The sequence below is a fragment of the Ananas comosus genome, linkage group 1 (genome assembly GCF_001540865.1).
Source record: "Ananas comosus cultivar F153 linkage group 1, ASM154086v1, whole genome shotgun sequence".
Classification (NCBI taxonomy): domain Eukaryota; kingdom Viridiplantae; phylum Streptophyta; class Magnoliopsida; order Poales; family Bromeliaceae; genus Ananas; species Ananas comosus.
In genome coordinates, this window is record NC_033621.1 from 20,294,098 (window position 1) to 20,312,241 (window position 18,144).

Consider the following 18,144-nt stretch of genomic DNA (forward strand, 5'->3'; position numbering starts at 1 on the left):
AAAGTTTCGAATTTCCTAAATTTAGTAATATTTAAATAGAATTTATATATTTAACTAGTTTGCTTTTTTATGATTAATTTAGTGTGAAATAATATATGTAATATTAATCAAAAGGGTATTGCAGTAATTTTGTTGATATAGTTGAGTAATTTCTATGTTGAATCAAACGCAAAGATAATATATTTCCGAGTATTCTAATATATGTACGAAACAAAAACATTCACACAAGACAGGAATTCAATTATGAAAATAGATTTTTTAAAAAAGTAAATTCTCAATGAAAAATTTAAATCCTGTGAACCAAATAGATCATTTTTGTCGAATTACTTTTTCTAGCAGTTATAATTATAACTATCTTAAATTTTTTTAGTTGAATGATGAAACATAGCAATTAAGGCCTACATCCTTGTGTCATTGTATCTCAATTTGCTCTACCAGAGAAAAGTTGCAGCCACTATTATCTCAACTGCTCTTTGATGTTAAAATATGCGCACGTTATTCTCACAATTTGCAAATCAAAATAATTCTTGAACTCAACTGTTAAACTTTACTGGAGCATAGAATCCATCTTGCGTGCTTTCAAAAGCACATGAATGATGCCTACTATTACTTTTTAGCTCTTGGATCTACAGTAGTATTATCACCGAAATAGGAAAACTTAGACATTCATCAAGGGTTGAGGAGTTAGAAGCAAACACTGTTCATGTGTTTCTAAAGAGTATTCACCTGCACTGCCAGAGCAAATTTGCTGATGACCTTGATTATTTATGACAAACTAAAATTGTCTGAGCAGAATTAATTGTCTTAAAATTAACAATTCTGATGCCTTTAGCTGACAAAAGAGAAAGAAGAAAAGAGACCTTGACTTTTCGATGCAATTGGGCTTATGATTGCAATAAACCACGAGCTCAAGTAAGCTTCCCTTCCTCGCTGAAAATAGAAACAATTTACTTGTCGCCCTCTTGAATCCTGCAGAGTTCAAATCCAAAAGAAAAGAAGTTAACGTAAAATTATGATGTTTTAATAAGGAAAAGCCATAGATTAAACAACATTCAATTATTAGAAAAGTAGTCTGCAAGGCCCTTCCAACAGCAGTTATCCGATACAACACATCTGTAGTCTGGAGACCCCAAAATCAGTGCCTCAGATCAGGGGTGGAGGGGTGGGGGAAGAAAGGAATCAAATTAGTCCACTGCATTATGCATATAGGTAGCGCATACAAAATACAAATGAAAAATATCCGGCGATTACATTATGAAGTTAAACGAAGATTACATTATGAAGTTAAACGAAGAGCATCGATCAGTAAAATGGAATTCTCCCTGGATTGACCGACTCTCCACACTCTAAAATCGTCGTCGAAGAAACCGTTCTCTCTCCAGCGACGTAGCGAGATCAATGGAAAAGGTCCTTGTACAAATCCGCGAGGATCGACATAGTGCCATATGAAATCACTCGCAGAAAATACTTCTCTTGGCGATCTCTCGCCTTGTTCGGCAGTATTCGCGCATTCGTCATCCCCGTCAAGATCGATAATACTTTGTGTTTTGCCGTGTTCCTTACTGCTCTGGTCTTCTTTGTGTTCGTGGATCCTAGTGACATTCTTCTCTTCGAGTTTTCCAGAATCGTGCAGCAAGCTTCCTGCCAAAAACAAATCAACAAGTACATAAAATTGAAAGAAATTCAAATAAACAAAAGTTGAAAAAACAGTATGCTGAAATACTTTGATCAGTAAGTTGTGCTTCTCCATTGGTGTTGCAAGTCCGCTCGTCTTTGTGTTCACGGACTAAGGTAGAGTGATCTTTGACGCCGTTCTGCGCGAATTCCGTAGAGTCACATCGTTGGCCTTCTGGGAAAATAAAAAAGAAAGGAAGGAGAAGAAAAGGGGTGAGATCACAGGTAGTGTAAAAACTTAGATCCCCACACAAAGAACTGTAATTAATTCAACGGATATTTATTTTTCAGAAGAGAGACCATTTCTAGAAGAGACATCAGGTGCTTTGTGCTTGAAGTACAAATTTTTGTTTCCATGTGAGAAGTTTTTTGATGCTACAAACTAGGCTTTGCAATATGTTCATAGTTCTGGAAAGGAAGAAGATAAATGAAAAGGTTAATTTGCCATTAATGGTTCAAACTACAAGTTGATTGAAACAAAACAACAAAGTTCAAACATGTGTGTGTGTGTGTGTGTGTGTGTGTGTGTGTGTGTGTGTTTGTGAGAGAGAGAGAGAGAGAGAAAGAGAGAGAGATTCTGATTTATGGATTTGTCTTAGCATATGATGATAATTGAGCAACTTGGTAAAATAAATGGCACATAAGATTCATCAACTTAGCCGTAGATAGGTGGAGAAAGGCTTAATTATCATGGTCTGGAAGGTCTCCCTAATCTCAAATACTCCCGGGCAAAATCCAACATAGCCTCACATCTCCAAAGCGTAATCCTAATACTTTTGCAGTTCAAATAAAATGTATGCTGAAGTAATAAGTAAAAGAAACAAAAAAAATAAGAAGAGAATATTTTGTGGCTACTAGAACGGTTTACTGGACAAAAGTAACTACGCAGAAACGTAACCAAACATCTTTGACTAAGGAAATTAAATGCTTGTCTAGTTCTCGAATAACTGAGGAATAATAAGCGGCAGATCAAATGGTAGAAGAAAAGAAATATATATCTAAGTCTGCTAAAAGCTCAAAAATAAAAAACAATGCAGCTTTATAAATAATAAATAGAGGGCAAACAGCCATATTAACTGACAGGATATAAAATTTTGCAAACCTTCGTGTTTTTCTGCGGCACCATTTTCTTGAAGAGAAACTCCACTCCCTGGTAAAACAGCCAACATGGCACAACAGTTTAGCCAAATGCAGTTAGTCTTCTGTCTACAATAATGACAGCAAAACTTCCATAAATGAAATTAATATCAAATTCTAATTCTACTTTTTCAGGGCAAGTTGCAATGTAACCCAACGAGAGCACATTGAATTAAGAACTCATCATAACTCACATATAATCAAAGGATCTATGATGTTTAGCCAGAATATGCTGCATATGATTTTCCAAGAACGTCAACGGAATAAATTACATCAAATTTCTGTAAAAGTAATCAGGTGCATTGCACGGAATTGTTTGTAGAAAACTTGGGTTTATAAATTCAGAAGAACAAATAAAACAAACCCCAAGAACTTAGACAAACAAGTTAAAGGGGATTTCCTGAAAGAATATGGTTTTGAACAGCTTAATATACAAAATTTCATATGATCTCAATTGTATGATCATATTTATTGAGAACCGAAGGTGCAAAACGTTTGGCGACCCTCTCACTTATAGGCCATTCTGAAATGGCCCCCTGAACTCTTAACTTTTCGGATTGACGCCCATCAACTTTTTATTTTATTTTATTTTTCAATTTGACTGATTTTTATCAACAAAATTGGGGATTTTATCAAATTCGTGAATGATTTAATCAAATTTAATGGTTTTGATCACTTTTTAACGATTAACAACTAAAAGCTAATAGAGCACATAAATTGAAAAAAATCAACTTAACTAACTAGAAAATCTCAAACCAAAAAGAAAAAAAAAATCTGAAAGTTAAACAGGGTATCAATCTAAAAAATTAAAGTTGAAGGGGCCACTTCTGAATGGCCTAAAGGGGTGGTCACCACACAGTTTTATCAAAATTGAATATAATGATAAAACGGTACGAAAATGATAAAAGAAGAGCTAACGAAACCTTTATCTTCTCCATGAGAATTTTCTACTAAGCCGGTAGTATCTTTTGTATCTTCCTCGTCCACAATGACTGGTGGAATCTCTTTAAAGAGACGTTGTCTCTCAGCTGGTGTTCTAAGTAGCTCTCTCTTATCAATGTACTCGTATAGCTTGAAATTCAATAGGGTCAAGGTTTAAAAATGCAGAAAGTAGCACTGAAGTCAGTGTTAGGTTAGTGTAGCAATTCATAAGTTCGGGAAATGGTAGATTTGAAATTACATAACATGTTGAATATGTGTATTCAATGTGAAATATGAAGGATATTCTCTGCGCCAACCCTTCTCATTTGCTCGATCTATCAGTCTATCTAACTTCAGAAGTTCTCTATCAATCCACTGGAAAAAAGAAAATTGGGAACTTAGTTAACCACCAATATAAAAAAAGCAAATTAGGAAAGGAACAAATTAATGGACTTAGATCTATTATTTAAAGAACCACAAAAAAAGGGTACTGTCATTTGAAAAAACTCTATTGGAGTGCAATTTCTTGCATAAAAGACTTCTAATACCCACCCTTCAACAAAACGATCTATTAATTACATGGTGTAGGAGAACCACAAAAAAAGGATACTGTCATTTGAAAAAACTCTATTGGAGTGCAATTTCTTGCATAAAAGACTTCTAATACCCACCCTTCAACAAAATGATCTATTAATTACATGGTGTCCTACACGCTACTATATAAATGAGTTCTTCGCCAACACACTTACATGATTAGTTATATCATCGTGTACACTTCTCACTTTTTCCTCAAACTCTGCCTGGCAAATGGAGAACGTTATAACATTAACACATGTATCTGCCACATAAGATAGATATATGATAAACTGGAAATCAGGTATTTAAGCTAGGAAAGAAAGAAATAAGCGGCTGAACCCTATTGCATAAAGAAAAGAAAACAAATTAAGGATGTAATAAAAATTGTGATTATGTATATATTGTATAACCTAAGTTCTGTAAAATTAAAAAATATAACACCACATATGTAAATTACAGAACAGAATCCTCTTTTAGTACACCACTGCAGTACTTTTAGTGCAAATACTAGATAAATGAGCAAGTAAATAGATCCAGATGGTAATTGTTTAGCTATCCGGATAATGCTTGTTTACATTATGCAAGTTTAAAAGGTACAATTATCATCCCTACCCACCACATAGTCAAACATTGAGGATAGGTCTTTTTACCTAAATACAAATAGATCCTCCTGCATTCACATTGATGCTAAAAGATATGATTGTTTTAGCAAACTTATATAAGCCACCCTTACCTCTACAGCCTAAATATTAGACAAAACAATAATGTACAAAAAAAATAAATAATAAGATCAACCATGTATAAAAAAGGTAGAGTCTAACTTAATATATGAAGGAATAACAAATGAAAAAGAGACATAAATGGCAAATTCAGATACACGCCTCTTTTACTGTGAATAGAACAAGTAATTATGTTAGAAAGGATGTTCAGTGAAAGCCTTTAATGGGCAGGTAATCAAGACACCCTCTTTAATATATCTTGTAATTTAAGAACAAATATTTTTTTCACTAGAACCAACTTACCACAGTAGACCTTCTAAAGAGACCTCTCTTGACAAGTTCACGAAGTTCTTCACATTCTTCCTGATAACAAGAATCTGACATTATTATTTTGCCACATTCGCTGTAATGTCCTACAAAGTACAAGTCTACATGCAATGGACAATAAATCTAGAACTGTACACAGAGAACTGGAACTACTTCTAAAACTACTTTTCACGAAATCCCAAGAAAGGACCTATTAGGATCTATGGCAAATATTTGTCAATTCTACAATAAATATTGATATTTCCTACACACGAATCATGAGTAGTAAAAATAGAAATAAGTTGTACCTCCTCAAAATCATCCTCTGACAGCTTAGATATCTGAACGTCCTTCCACATATTGGAGACACATAGAACAACATCTGTGCTCGAGTCACCAACCTTGTATGGCTCTAAAGCTTTCTTAATACCTGTCATGGTAATTGAGAACAGAGTAATGCTTTACATTAGCAGATCATGAAAAGATACAATTTTATAGTCTATGACAGCATATGGATGACATTGTTTACATCACGACAAACTAAAGGAAATAGTGATTCTATAATTTTCCAAACAGATTGTATCAAGCAGAAGAGTTTGGATTGGCTATCTCGTCTGATAATTGCAGAAGATGCTGCAAAAGGTTTGATATACAAGATTTAGNGGTGATTAAAACAAATAGTCCAAAAGTAAAATATGTTAAGAATCAGCATATATAGACCAGGCTTGCTAGTACTAGAAAATTGGATTAATTGCCATGCGCCAACCGGCCCACTAATATCACTTATAAGATGGAGCTACCAGCATGGCCCAAAATGAACTAGTTCAGATTCGCAAGCCCACCTACTATATCATACCTACTGACTTTGCAAGCATCTTCTGATGTGGAAATATTTGGGTGCAATAGACTTATATTAGGAGAAAGGCACCAGTATTAGCCTAAAGGAAGAAAAGTTTCTGCTATTGTAAATTCTCAAAGGAATGCATTTATCAATAGACCATTACACTCTATATGACTTTTAGGATATTATAACAACAAAAGGAGTGTTGGATACTTCCTAATAATACAATAGAGAGAAAATGTATTCTAATATGAAATGTACAGATGTATGTTTTTCCTTACCCACTACTTGCCCAAGCTGGTATGATTTTTGTGGCACGTTGTAGAAATCTTTAGGATCAGTCTTGACCCTCACGAAACAGCCCATAACTTTTTTCTCAAAGGTTTCCAGGTACCTTAGAAGATTTACAACTAAGGACTTTTTCAAGTATAATAGCTTGATATTATCTGCAACAATAGAGGCATAGCATTTATCCTTTTGCAGAACTTTATTAATGTCGTGATTCAGACCTGGATTTTGGACCTTTTTGGATCCAGGACCCAAAATCCTCTTCTTTTTTAGGACTGAGTTTTCACCTTCATCCGAACTAAATGAAAACTCTTCATCTGAATCACCATTGCTGGCGAAGTGGCTTTCCAGCAAGCTGTAGATCTTATGGAGCTTCACTTTTTTCTTTTTAAATAGAAAATGCAACTTCTCGTCACATACTGCATTCTTTTTCTTTTTATCGGGATGAGAAAGATTGTTTGCTTGGATGTATTCCTTTACAATTTCACAGCAATCCAATTGGGTTAGAGGGGTTGTGGTATCCTTACCAATAGAAGAAAGAAAACCTATCAACTCTTCTGAACCCCAACCTACATAGTTTTTCTTCTTTGACCTAGGTCGTTTTATTGAAGTTTTTGCTTTATATTTCAGCTCACCCAAATCTGCAAGCAATGACATCTTGTTGTCAAAATTATTATTTTCCAACTCATCATCTTCAGCCATAAGCTTATCTGAATCAGACCCATCCTTATAATTAAGGCCCCTTCGAAGAAGAGCATTAGCTGCTTGAAGATCAACCAATGATAGACCTTCCTTGTCTTTGATTATTTCCCAATAATCCATGAACAAAATTTTGTATGTTTCTGCTTCTTCTACCACAACATTACACTGGAAAGAAAATGCAAAAAAGAAATGGTGAAACAAAAATGTAAAAATCAGAACTAGAATACAAAAAGTAAATGTTAAGAATTTGAAATCATCATCTATGTAAACTTCTTACAGCATACAATAAATTGTAAGGATTTAAAGTTTTGAAAAGGATTTGCAATGTAGCGTACCCCATCTGAACCGACTTGAACATCCCCCTCTATTGACATTGCCAGCCTTAAACAATTACTGCAGAGGGCCCTATTCTTTTTCTTCACTTGTACAAACCCAGCTTCTCTAATGCATGTGTGACATACAGAGTTCGGACAACAAAAACATTGAACAGATGAGCTCTTTTTGCAGATAGAACACGAGTGCCAACCTGTCAATAACAGAGTCAAGTTCTTTCAATATTCTACAAATGGAAATTCTATCCAGTTATGTAACTAAAAGAAATTTTGGCAAAAGGGAAGTCCGCCTGTTATGCAGCCCACACCAGAATAGAACCTTTACTTGAAATTGGCCCATGCGCTATCAAGATCTTTTTTTTCCCTCATATAATAATTAGGAAAGAAAAAAAGATCTTATCAATTGCTGCAACTTAGATAACTCAACAGTCACAATGAACTTTAACATCGTTTAGGCTTTTGATGGTTAAAGCCTTCGTAGACAATTTATGCTTGAGAATTATCAAGTTATTATCAAAATCGAACCTAACTAAAGTATCTTACATTACTAACAAACTTGCATGATCATTTTATTATATTGTACAGACATTCTTGTATATTAATAAGTTTCAATCAGTTTCAAAGATGACCAGAAGTAAAGGATTCTACAAACTGTCATATTTATCAGTCATTTCAAAATAATATAAATTTTATAGCATAGCCTAAGGATCACACAAGGCGATCCCATTACCAAGTTCAACAAATATTAAAATGTAATTCACTCCCCAAAAATTAACTTGATCGAATTAAAGTGGATAAAATTTTGGTAGCGGTCTCAACATGTGTTGCTAGCTATAGATTCCACGTGATGTGATGCAATAGGAAGTCGTAAAATAGAATCATGCAAACATGCAGAAATATACATAAAGTTACCACAGGTCCATTGCTCATCTGTCTCAAGGAAAGTAGGATCCCTTCCAACACATTGAGGATGATAAGCTTTCAGACAATTCCTGGAAAAGAACAAAAATATCATCATTTAAAATGCAAAAGACCACAAAAATTGCCAAATACGAGTTGTGTATACTGTACAGACTATAGAACTCAAATAACCAGTAGTTTAAAAATCACCATGCATTGAAGAACGCAATCATCAAATGAAAGGATCAGAAAATGTGTGCAATTAAAGATATAGAAACAAAAACAACAGTCATGTATAATCATAGACATTCAAGAATACAAATATAAATGGAAATTATGATTCTTCCCTCAAGTTAAGCACACATTTTTATGATAACCGAATGGTCTGAAAGTATAATTCTTCCTACAAAGAGATGAGACAGATAAATTATTTACAACAATCTTCTTTATGTCGAAAATCAGCAAATAATCTACTCTATGTGCACCGGTGTCTGCTCTAACCTATTTATCTGAGTTCCTATAAATTTTGGCATAAAAGGGTACAAGCTAAAACTAAATAAAAAATAGCAAAGCATGGTGCTGCCACCTCTTCTTTCAAACTAAAGATACATAATCACTATGAAGAAGAAAGAGAAGAAAAGTCGAAACCTCATGATCTACACATAAGATGAAGAAAAATATTAACTCATAGATCAATACTAATCTTCTATTCTAATTAGGTGTGAAAGTGTAAGTTAATTACACTTTACCACGCGGTACTTCAGGATTTTTTTTTTTCTCATTTGCCACGCCTCCCCACTCCCAGCCCGCTGCCCCCCCCCCAACCCGCCATTAAGCTATCATTCTCATTTTCTCGCGGATAACACGGCTAAACTATTGTTATCTCACCAAAAACACCACAGAACTACCGTTTTCACGCCAAAAAATAGCAGCGAACTATTATTTCTCAACTGAGATACTACCAAACTATTATTTTCTCGCCAAAGATACCACCAAGCTATCATTTCAATTGGGTTTTTTACAACAAAAAAAAAAAAAAAAAAAAAAANACAAATGAAAATAACCCCCAAAATACAGTGTCTTCAATTGTTATTAAGACTAAAGAATACAACCTAGTTAAGTTTCCAAACATAAAATAAGAAGAACCACCATAAAATTTCAACACCTCAACACTAAAAGAACAACAAATAGTAATTCTAGGCAAGGGAAAATGCAATGTGAATCAAAATATTCCAAACAAACATATAACAAAATACAACATTTAACAAAATTTCGGAGCTCACTTGTAATCACAAGCACGAAGAAGCCCCCCATCCTTGCAAACAAAGCAAAAATCCTCCGCAATCTCCTCCTCCTCGTACGCATTACTCCTCCCCATATCACAAACACAGCCACAAATACCTAAACCCCACCTTTAACACACGACTACTCCAATTTCCCCTCGAATTGAAGAACCGAACAACCTATTTCCCCAAGAAGCCTCGTATACTGAGAAACCCATCGATCCACTACCGAATTTGAGCAAAACCTACTGTACGGAGCAGCAACTATAAGCGCTTCGATCGAATACCTAGTTGGCTGGATTCGGAGAGGTGCAAATCGAAGCTTCGTGGAGTGGGAGGGGAGGGAGAAGAGGAGAGAGAGAGAAAGAGAGAGAGAGAGAGGAGGGAAAAAGGAGCCAAATTTGGGAGTAAAACCCTCGTGATCTCTCTACTCCCTCGTGCGCTCGGAGGGAGACGGTACTTTTACCACGAGCCCCTTGTATGTTATATATATTACAAACGAATGTGTATGTGTCGTTTATAATGGAGAAAATGTGTGGAGACCCCCTGATCTTTAGCACGTTTGCAAAAGAGCCCCTGAACTTTCACTATTGGCAAAAGGATACTTTTTTTTTTTTTTTTTTTTTTTAAGTTTATCATATAGTTCAATAGACCCGTTCCTCCGCAACAAGTGAATTTACTAATTACAAAACCGTTTCGATCTATTAGGGATGCAAACGGATCCGGGTTGGTGAAGCTCCCGCCCCGATCCACCCCGACGGGGTAGTAAATGGAAGAAAATAAAGGCTTCAGGGCGGGAAACGGGATAAATTTTACGATCTGAGATGGATTCGGAATAGAAAACTGAAAAAAATTTTGACCCGCTCCGAATCCGCCCCGCCATGATCCGCCCCGAATCCGCCCCNTATTTATATTTTAAAAAAATATTCCTAAAAAATAATGTATTTACAAAAAAGTTTAAAATACAAATAACTTAGTACTCTCATTTCTAATGTATTTGAAACTTTTGAATTTTATTTTGAATTGTGATTGATATTTTTTATTTTTATAATTAATATTGTTAAATTATATATATAATATTATTAAAAATTATTATTTTATATTTTACAAAAAATTAATAATATTATAATTTTATAAAAAATATTAGTTGGCGGGGGCGGATTCGAAGCGCCGGCGGGAGGCGGGTTACGAGGCAGGGTGGATTATGGGATGTATTTTTTAACCCGTCACGAATTCAGGGCGGAAGGTGGGGCGGAATTTTGTTAGTCAGGGCGGGAGGCGAGGCTGGGCTCCCGCCCCCAGATCCGCCTCGTTTGCATCCTATCTGATACCATACACATAATTTTATAATATAAAAAAATATACAATAAAATATATTTCTTTTCTAGTTTTAATAATTAAGCATAACGATCATAGAATAAATTAAAACGAACTTCATTTCTTTTCGCTTATACGTTAGAATACAAAAATATTTTTTTTTAGTGTTTTGAAATTTGATAAAACTATATGCAATATATGAGACCAAAATAATTGTATAATTAATAATTTTAATTGAAGAGATTAATCTATTGAACTATTTGATAAAATTTAAGAAATGAATTGTAATCTTATAACCCCGCTTATCCTACGATCATTTTTTGTCTATTTGTCAATTACCTCATCAATCTTTTAAAAAAATTAAACTTCAAAAAGCGTTAAAAAATTTTTGCAATCCCTTTGAAGAGGGGTTGTAATATCTAGATTTAGTATTTTCCTACCGTACTCCTTTTCTATCCTCTTCCCTTCTATCTTTCCCTCTTCTCCGTCCTCCCATCCATTCTCTCGCCCTCCCCTCTCCCTCTATCTCTACTCCCTCTAACAACTATGACAACAATGATATCGGCGTCGCCGCCGTCGATGCTGCCAACGATGATAACGCCAATGTCAAACATTAAATTATTTGTATTTAATTATTTTGTTTTTAGTTATGTTTTAAAAATAAATTCAATTTGATACAATCTACTAATAAATTATGTTTTTTTTCATATTTTGATCCAAAAAGAAAAAAAGGGTTTGTTTTGATTATTATAACTTTTCTTCATTGAGTGTTTTTTTAAGAGGTAATCCAAATAGTAAAAAAAAAAAGTAATTTTTGTACATAGTATATAATTTTTCAAAATGTTAAATACGGTAGAAAATAAAATTCTATTTTCTTTTTCAATGAATGCTAAATAGGCCCTAAGTCTACAATTCAAAAGGATTGTAATATTTCTAGCCCATAACTAAATGATTTTAAGATTTAAATAATTTTTTTGACTTTAAGTTTAATATAATGATGGGTTAGGTTGTAAAATTACAACCTAAATAGGGCGGTAGACCTAGCAACACTTTTTATAATATCTAAGAAAAGCTACAATTTAGCCCAGCTTGCAAAGATACAAATGGATTCTGGTTGGCAGAGCTCTCGCCTGATCCACCCTAAATGGGGTAGACCCTAAATGGGGTAGTAAATAAATACCAATAGACAAATTCAAGGTACTAAATTCGGATAGTTTTTTATCCCAAAATAGATTTGGAGCAGAAGATGATAAAAAGTTTAATCAATCCTTAATTCGTGCTGCCATGTCCCACCCCGAATTTGTCCCAATAAATATTAATTATAAAATAATTTTTATTTTAAAAATATTATTTGATATTAAATGTTAGCTCTTTCTAAAATTAATATGATTTAGGAGATGCTTATTTTTATGATATTTTAATTATTTTTAAAATTTTATTTTTTATTAAAACAAAAATATATGTTTAATTTAAATTTAAATAAAAAATAAAAAAATATTTAATTAGGGTGGATTTGGGGCGCCTAGGGCAGATTTCTAAGTATGGTGAGTTATGAAAGATATATTTTATTTCATCATAGAGGTGAGACGGGAGGCTAGGCAGATTTGGTGTTGGCTGGGTAAGAGGCGGGGTGGGTCTTTCACCTCCAAATTCACTCTGTTTGCATTCCTAGCCCTACGTACTTACGTAGTTTAATGCATTTTATATTTACATCCTATGTTTTAAAAATGGATAATTACTTATGTACCTCTCAGAACTTCAAAAATATTTTATTTATCCCACCTTTTTTTTTCTTTCTAATATATCCCTCATATTTTCATCCGTTATTCTAAAATACTCCTGCAATTATCAGCCGTTAAGTTAACTTGGATTAAATATGAGTTAAATATCTACTAAAATTTAAAAAAAATCAAAATGCCTATTTTACTCTTAACTTAAGGGCAAATAAGAAATGTTGGTGATAATTAAAAGGTATATTTGAAAAGGCCAAAAATTAAAATACTTTTTGTACCCCTAACTTAACGGCCAATAAGAAAAGTCGTAATGGTGGAAGGGTATATTTGAATAGAAAATTAGTAATTTTATATAGATAATAGTTATTGTAACAGTTTGTTAACAGAATTTAACTCTATAGATATATTTGAAGTAGGTTGGAACGTAAAAGAATATTTTCAATATTCTTCTAAAAGGAGTAAATTAGAAAGTCCGGAATATTTCAGGTATATATAAGCAATTGCCTCATTTTAAAAAAACTATTATTTTGATGTATTGTATTTTTTTTATTTTACTGTAAAAATTATAATATAATTTGTAAATTATAAAATAAAAGTATATCACTTTTCTATTTTGTGGTTTGTAAATTGTGTCTTTTGCTAACCTCTTTAACAGCAAAACATTATAGAAAAATACAAATAAATTACATAGTAACAAGGGTCAATTTCATTTGTGCCCCTCTAAACTTCAAAAATATCATAGATGCCCCTATAAATTTGATTATATCACAATTACCTCTACAAATACTTATTATTTTTCAAATATACCTTTACCCTTACTATTCATCTCTTTATAGAATTATAAAATATTTAGATTATCATAAATATGGTCGAAATGTCCATTTTGCCCTTAACTTCTAAAATTTTTTACAAAAGTATTTTAACATGATGTATTTATTTTAAAATATTAAAATAAACAGTAAAATATATCATTTTACTGCTGTGTGGTTTATAAAATAAGATACTTTATATCATTTATCTTAAACTCGAAATGCCAAAGCACAGAAATTTGTGCTAGTTCAAATAACTTAATTCACATCATGCATATATATTTAAGTTATATTTTGAATAAATTGTTTAACCTTATTTTAATGAGTCAATTGATACTTTAAACAATTTTTTGCTAAATTTTTTTCAAAACTTTTGATTTTTTTTATTTTTTAGCTTAACTTGTCAGGATTATATATATTTTTTTAACTGACAAAAAACTTATTTCTAAATGTAGGTTATTTATAAATTTAAAAGAGTGTTTATAAAATTATAAATGATTTTATAGTCAATTAAATATTTTAAGATGGTAATGACAATAAGGGCAAAGTTGGAATTTTGTTTGTTGTTTATTCAAAATTGATAATAAATTAGTGTGAAGGTTATTTTTGAAAGTTTCTCTCTTTTAAAAGGTTATTTATGATATTTCAATTTTTATAGGGGCATTCATAATATTAGACTTATTTGGAAGGGTAGTGATGAAATTTTCCCTAGTAAACAAAGTGACATTTTTACAACATGGGTGACAAAGCCAAAATGTACTAAAATTGTATGGTATCTAATTAAAGCTTTCCTGAAAATATATTTAATTTAATAAGAAATAATTTACAATTTTTATTTATCTTGCTGTGATCATATCTATATCATTTTTTGACTATATTAAAAAAAAAATCTACGTCATAGTTTAAAATAGATATTTAAATTTTAAAAATTTTAGCTTTACAATCTAATTTAAGAAAGTAACTGGACTAGAATACTTTGAGATGTAAACTCTTCTAGTAATTCGTCATTTTCTGCTATTATTATCTGAATCGATACTCAGCACTGTAAAATTTGATTTAGACTATTTAAGCAATTTAGATTTGAATTTTTAGAATTTTTGATATTATTTACTTAGTCTTTAAGTGAGTTCAAAATTAAGTATTTATAACGACCCAGCCCACTAGCAATAATAACTCGTTGGGCTCAGCCAACAGCCCAAAATGCTTAAGCCCAGTTATTATTACTAGTGTCTAAGTCAATGACAACCCCATTCCCATCCGATGTGGGACTATTGGGGTGTCACAGACTCCACCGTCAAGGCCCTGATGTCCTCGTCAGTCCAATCACACACAGCTCAAGATCACTAGGCGATGTGAGACTCGTCTCGCTAGCCCGTCATCCAGACTCTGGCTCAGCCGAGACTCGCCACACATGTCCAGCTGGTGAACCGACTCTGATACCAAATATAACGACCCAGCCCACTAGCAATAATAACTCGTTGGGCTCAGCCAACAGCCCAAAATGCTTAAGCCCAGTTATTATTACTAGTGTCTAAGTCTCTTATAAACCCAATAACAATCTCATTCCCATCCGATGTGGGACTATTGGAGTGTCAGAGTATTTTTAATCACTAATATAAGATAAATTTGAGGTCGTTTGATCATTAGGCAAATAATATGGAACAATCTCGAAATTCGAGTGTTAGTAAGTTCAATACTCAAGATCATGTTTAGCTACGTCGTATGTTGATTCAAATACTTGGTTGTTGGAATGGCATGAAAGTGAATTTTTTTATTTACTTCTAAGAATATTCTAGTCTTAATAACACTATACTATATTGTGCTTTGCGAGCTTTTTTATTTTCTATATTATACTATTTTCTTTTAAAGATGCCATTTAATTACTTTTTTTTTAAATCTCTGCAGTAATAATTTTAGATCAAAATTGTTAAAAGGTATTGTTTAAAAGTGACAGAGTTTATATCCAGCTCGTTTTAACAAAAAAATAAAATACATATAAAAATAATTAAAAATAACTTGATAGAAGCTTTCAATCAATCTATTATGAAAATTTATTTCACATTTTTTTACTATTTAGCTAATGACTTTTAATAAAATTATTAGATTTCGTGTAAAATAATAGATTTACTAATAGTAATGTAGAGATTTTTCCTCTCACTATCATCGCCACCTTGTCGATCGTCATCGGCCACACTCGCCGCAGACATGCTTCGAAAGTATTTTCGACCAGCGATCATCGCCCTCTTCCTCCTCCGCCTCCTTCGCCTCTATCTCCTATAAAGCACTAAACAACAAAAGTTCATCGTATTTCTCTCGCTTATAAGGTGTTACGATGCGGCCGCAACGAAAGAGTTAGTGTGGAGGCAGAGGAGGTAGGATGAGCGCTCGAGGCCACCGCCAAGGGTGGAGACATGGCCAGCGAGGAAGGAGCAGAGGAAGAAGAGATGATATTTAAGGCACGAGCATTTTAATCAATTTTCAAATATTTTAGCCAAAATCTACGAAAACAAAAAAATAGCCTACTTTTGCAAAAAAAACCAAAACTAGTGATTTTTTTTTTTGCAAAAAATGCCTTAAAAATATCCATGCTAGAAAAAACTATAAAAATATATGAAAATAAAAAAATCAACAATATTATGAAATATCTATTGAATTTTCTTATAATTTTGAACTTGAGGAAAAATTAANTATCTCAAATAAGAATAAACGATTATGATCAATTTGTTAAAAAAAAACATTCATACCTATCTATAACTTTAATTCTACGAACGGTTATGATCAATTGGTTAAAAATATTAAAAATAAAAATGAACTATTATATTCAATCTGTTAAAAAGTAGCATTTCTATTCATTTATTTTACATTAAAATTTAAATTTGAGTTTAAATTGTGAATTAAATTTAATTTTTGATTTTTGATATCAATTCTATCCATCTATTTTATATTAAAATTTAAAATTGATATTATAGATATTTCTATATTATACTATTTTCTTTTAAAGATGCCATTTAACTATTTTTTAAAAAAAATCTCTGCAGTAATAATTTTAGATCAAAATTGTTAAAAAGTATTATTTAAAAGTGACAGAGTATATATTCAGCTCATTTTAATAAAAAAATAAAATACATATAAAAATAATTAAAAATAACTTGATAGAAGCTTTCAATCAATCTATTATGAAAATTTATTTCATATTTTTTTACTATTTAGCTAATGACTTTTAATAAAATTATTAGATTTCGTGTAAAATAATAGATTTACTAATTGTAATGTAGAGATTTTTCCTCTCACTATCATCGCCACCTTGTCGATCGTCATCGGCCACACTCGCCGCAGACATGCTTCGAAAGTATTTTCGACTAGCGATCATCGCCCTCTTCCTCCTCCGCCACCTTCGCCTCTATCTCCTGTGAAGCACTAAATAACAACGGCAACGAACGAGTCAAGTTCATCGCATTTCTCTCGCTTATAAGGTGTTACGATGCGGACGCAACGAAAGAGTTAGTGTGGAGGCAGAGGAGGTAGGATGAGCGCTCGAGGCCACCGCCAAGAGTGGAGACACGGCCAGCGAGGACGGAGCAGAGGAAGAAGAGATGATATTTAAGGCACGAGCATTTTGATCAATTTTCAAAAATTTTAGCCAAAATCTACGAAAACAAAAAAATAACCTACTTTTGCAAAAAAACCAAAACTAGTGATTTTTTTTTGCAAAAAATGCCTTAAAAATATCCATGCCAGAAAAACTATAAAAATATATGAAAATAAAAAAATCAACAATATTATGAAATATCTATTGAATTTTCTTATAATTTTGAACTTGAGGAAAAATTAATATAAAAATCAATAACTAAATGTATAGGGAAAAGAGATTAAAAATTAAATTAAAATTTCTTTTAAATTTTAAACTGGAGGAAAAAATTAAAAATAAAAATTATTACAAAATAGCCATCTTAAAAAATTTATAGGGGAAAAATAAAAAATAAACTTAATAATATAAAAATTAAATAATAAATTAAATAATAAATTTTAATAATAGTACACCATGGTTGAAAATTAATTAGAAAATACCCATGTTAAAAAAAATTAAGTTAAAAATATCCATTCTAGAAAAATTCCAAAAATACATGAAAATAAAATATAAACAAAAATGAAAGATGTATAAAACTTTCTTATAAATTTTGAATTTGGAGAAAAAGATTAAAAATGGCAATTTATAACAAAATATCCATGTTAACAAATGTACAGGGAAAAGAAAAAAAAATTATATTAAAATAAGAAAAAAATTATATTAAATTTTTTTAAAAAAAATTTAGACTTGAGAAAAAAATTTAAAATAAAAATTAATTACAAAATATCCATCTTAAAAAATGTATTGGGGAAAAGAAATATAATAATAGAAAAAGAAAAATATAAAATTTAAGGATCAAATTAAATAATATTAAATCATGGTCGAAAGTAGTTACAAAATATCCATGTTAAAATATTAGGGTAAAAATATCCATATAGAGAAAACTTAACAAAGAAGAAATTTAAAATTAAATTAAAATTTCTGTTAAATTTAAACTTGGAAAAAGGAATTTAAAATAAAATTGTCCTAAAAAATGAA

General features: G+C 31.9%; 1 protein-coding gene across 5 annotated transcripts; it reads right to left on the bottom strand.

The window, feature by feature from the left end:
- On the bottom strand, positions 650-10,149 carry LOC109709814 (uncharacterized protein At5g08430-like). Of its 5 annotated transcripts, none has more exons than XM_020232151.1 (13): positions 9,680-10,149; positions 8,409-8,488; positions 7,500-7,690; positions 6,456-7,329; positions 5,642-5,763; positions 5,331-5,390; positions 4,482-4,532; positions 4,037-4,107; positions 3,735-3,883; positions 2,777-2,824; positions 1,724-1,849; positions 1,276-1,641; positions 650-969 (listed from the first exon to the last, which is right to left on the bottom strand). In XM_020232151.1, exons 1-12 carry the CDS (start codon positions 9,772-9,774, stop codon positions 1,277-1,279), a joined length of 2,232 nt encoding a protein of 743 aa, XP_020087740.1. In that variant the 5' UTR covers positions 9,775-10,149; the 3' UTR covers positions 650-969; position 1,276. The 5 variants fall into 5 exon arrangements, 4 of the variants coding, with proteins under 4 accessions (XP_020087740.1, XP_020087755.1, XP_020087761.1 ...); XM_020232166.1 differs by lacking the exon at positions 650-969 and having other exon boundaries at positions 1,176-1,641; positions 6,456-6,620; positions 6,750-7,329; XM_020232172.1 differs by lacking the exon at positions 650-969 and having other exon boundaries at positions 1,176-1,641; positions 8,399-8,488.

Coding starts and splice junctions, on each gene's coding strand:
- LOC109709814 (XM_020232151.1), bottom strand. CDS start 9,774: ATGGGGAGGAGTAATGCGTACGAGGAGGAGGAGATTGCGGAGGATTTT. Junction 4,533..5,330: donor TCTTTAGAAGGTCTACTGTG/GTAAGTTGGTTC, acceptor TCCATTTGCCAG/GCAGAGTTTGAGGAAAAAGT. Junction 2,825..3,734: donor TTCTCATGGAGAAGATAAAG/GTTTCGTTAGCT, acceptor CTGTTTTACCAG/GGAGTGGAGTTTCTCTTCAA.